The sequence below is a fragment of the Tiliqua scincoides genome, chromosome 15 (assembly GCF_035046505.1).
Source record: "Tiliqua scincoides isolate rTilSci1 chromosome 15, rTilSci1.hap2, whole genome shotgun sequence".
Taxonomy (NCBI): domain Eukaryota; kingdom Metazoa; phylum Chordata; class Lepidosauria; order Squamata; family Scincidae; genus Tiliqua; species Tiliqua scincoides.
Window position 1 is genome coordinate 4,597,386 of NC_089835.1, and position 2,500 is coordinate 4,599,885.

The 2,500-nt window shown below is 64.6% G+C and overlaps 1 protein-coding gene across 1 annotated transcript in view; it reads left to right on the forward strand.

Annotated features, from left to right (window-relative positions):
• The first annotated feature begins 2,201 nt into the window (after window positions 1–2,201).
• CRABP2 (cellular retinoic acid binding protein 2) overlaps window positions 2,202–2,500 on the forward strand; it is a 6,881-nt gene continuing 6,582 nt past the window's right edge. The window contains exon 1 of the mRNA XM_066610325.1: window positions 2,202–2,326. Coding sequence (XP_066466422.1) covers window positions 2,254–2,326 — 73 coding nt within the window. The 5' untranslated portion in view covers window positions 2,202–2,253. The remainder of the gene's footprint in view (window positions 2,327–2,500) is intronic.

Sequence of the window (2,500 nt, forward strand, 5' to 3'; positions counted from 1 at the left end):
GAAGACAACAAGATCCTTGCCTCCTGGTGCCACATGCTTGCTACGTGCTCCTTCTCCCAGCCAGTGAGAGCTGCGTCCCAAGCCAGACTCCTCAGTCACCTTCCCTCCCAGGCCCACTGGAGCTTCAGCCAGGCTCGGAGCGGCCGATTGGGTGGCCACACAGGCAAGCACTGCTGGCTGCCCTTTGGGACGCCCCCCCTCTCCTCCCCACCCCCACAGCTCCAGCTGGCTCACCCCTTTGCCAGGACCCGCTCCAAGCGAGCGGGCCTTGGAGTGCCACCAAACTCTTGATCTTAGGCCAGGCTAGGCCCTGAGGAAGGCGCCTTGGTGGGCAGGATGGAAAAGCCCCCAAAGCCTTCAGATGAGGTGGCACTGGGCACACGTAAGGGTGTCAGACTCTGTACAGGGCCAAGTCTGCTTCGGGCCGTACCCAAGGCTGGGGAGGGGCAGAGAAGCCTCGATTCCTCTCCCCCCCCCCCCCCGCTGCCTTTGGAAGAGCAGGAGTGATCTGGTTCTGCCCCAGTCTGCCTCTGGGGCATGTATCATCCTGCCTCTCCAGCAAAACACCCAGGACAGCCTCCATCCCAGCTGCCAAGCAGTCCAAGCAGAAGAGAAGCACAAGAGCAGAACAGGAGCAGTGATGGAGGAGGGTTAATAGTGGGCTTCAGCTGGGGTCTGCCTGCTTGCTGTTGAAACTCCTGCCTGATGAGACCCTGGTGGAGGAGGGGGTGAGAAAGGAGAGGGGGCAAAGGTCGAGGCTGCCCCAATGAGCATGACTCAGCCTGCTGAGTGGATCAGGCCCTCCCATGTGTCTGCCTGGGGGAAAGAAGCTCCCTCTGGCCCTCTAGCCAGCCCTCTGGCACCAGGCCAGGGCCACTGGGATCTGTGCAGGGCCCACCCTGGGCGGCCCATTTCAGCACACTCCCCGACCCTGAGTGCCCCCCGGGCCTCTTTGTGCCATGCCCCCCTTTGGGAGACCCTGCCACAGCCCAGGGGTTCCGCAGCCTAGCTGCCCCCTTGCCAGGAATCGCTGCTTACGCGCCACTCTCTGGAAAGCGGGTGCCCACGTGGGAGGGGCGAGGCTCGCCGTGGGGAACCTGGCGTCCCGTCGCTCCTCCGCCCCAGGGCTGACTGGGTGGCAGCCGCACCCTATTCCAGGCTGGGTCCTGCAGTGTGTGGACGAGGGTTTTGCTCTGCTTCACAGGGCTGTGGGGAGACCCCTGGACTCGTGTGTGTCTGTGAGCGTGTGCTTGTGGCTGTCATGCCAGTGTACCCCTGAGCCCGGGTGACAAGATGGCTGAGAGCCACAGAACCCCTTGTCGGGTGCCAAGAGGACCTGCCCTGGAGCGCTTGCTCCCCCCCCACGGCTGCCTCTTCCTCCAGGGGGGTTTCCAAGGTGCCTCACTGCCAGGTTTCAATGAATTGCTGAGCCTCAAGGATTCTGCAGGCTCCTTTTCCGGGGTGTAAAGTGAAGCGGTGTGACTCCGGTTTCACCCCTGGCCTCACTCCAGAACGACACCCCTTCCCCAGGATCCGACACCTCCCGCTTCCCAGCCGGTGGGCCTCTTTGTTTCCCTCTCAATGCCCCCCACCCCAAATCTGTTGCAACCCCCCTGCCAAATCCGGCAGCCCCTGACTCGGGATGGGTTTTGTCTGGGAGCAGAAGGTGTGGGCACAATTCAGCAGGGGCCAAGCTGAGCCCTGGGGGGGGGGCGGCGGCTCCCCCCCCCAGATATCTGAGCCTCTAGGCAAGCCATTTTCAACCACTGTGCCATGGCACACTGGTGTGCCACAATGGATGGGCAGGTGTGCCACAGGAGTTTGGGGGGGGTGTCATTACTTAGTAGGGCCATTGGGGGATGTGAGCCCGCCCCCCCCCAACGACAGCATGGTGTGCCTGGACCATTGGAGTGCCTTGCCAGTGTGCCCTGGGACGAGAGCCACGTGGAGGTGGGGGGGCCGGGGATCCAGGTGGGACGGGGAGGCTGGCGGGGGGGGCGGTGTGGGTAGATCGGGTTGCCCGGGCTCTCTCCTCCCCCCGGGGCAGGGGAGGGGGAGGGACCAGGCGGGAGGGAAGGCACTTAAGGGGAGGGAGGGAGCAAGGGAGGGAGCCCCATTTAGCATCGCTGCCTGTCCGGGCTGCTTCTCCGCAGGGCTGCCCGGAGGAGGAGGAGGAAGGCAGGTGGACCCCCATCTGAGCCCCGTTGGCCCCTTGATCCTCCACCTGCGCCCCCCGGCCCCCCCCCCCACAAGATGCCCCCCAACTTCTCCGGCCACTGGAAGATGAAGAGCTCGGAGAACTTCGAGGAGCTGCTGAAGGCTCTGGGTGAGGCCCCCCCCGTGTCTGCGCCCCCCCCCCCCAGCCGGGATTTCTGGGCGGGCTGAGTCAAGGCTGCTGGAGAAATGGGCGATGACTCAGCCGGCGGGGCTAAAAGGGGTCCGCTGCTTGAGCGGGACATATACGGAGATGGGGGGGGCGCGACTCTGCCGGCTGCTTTCT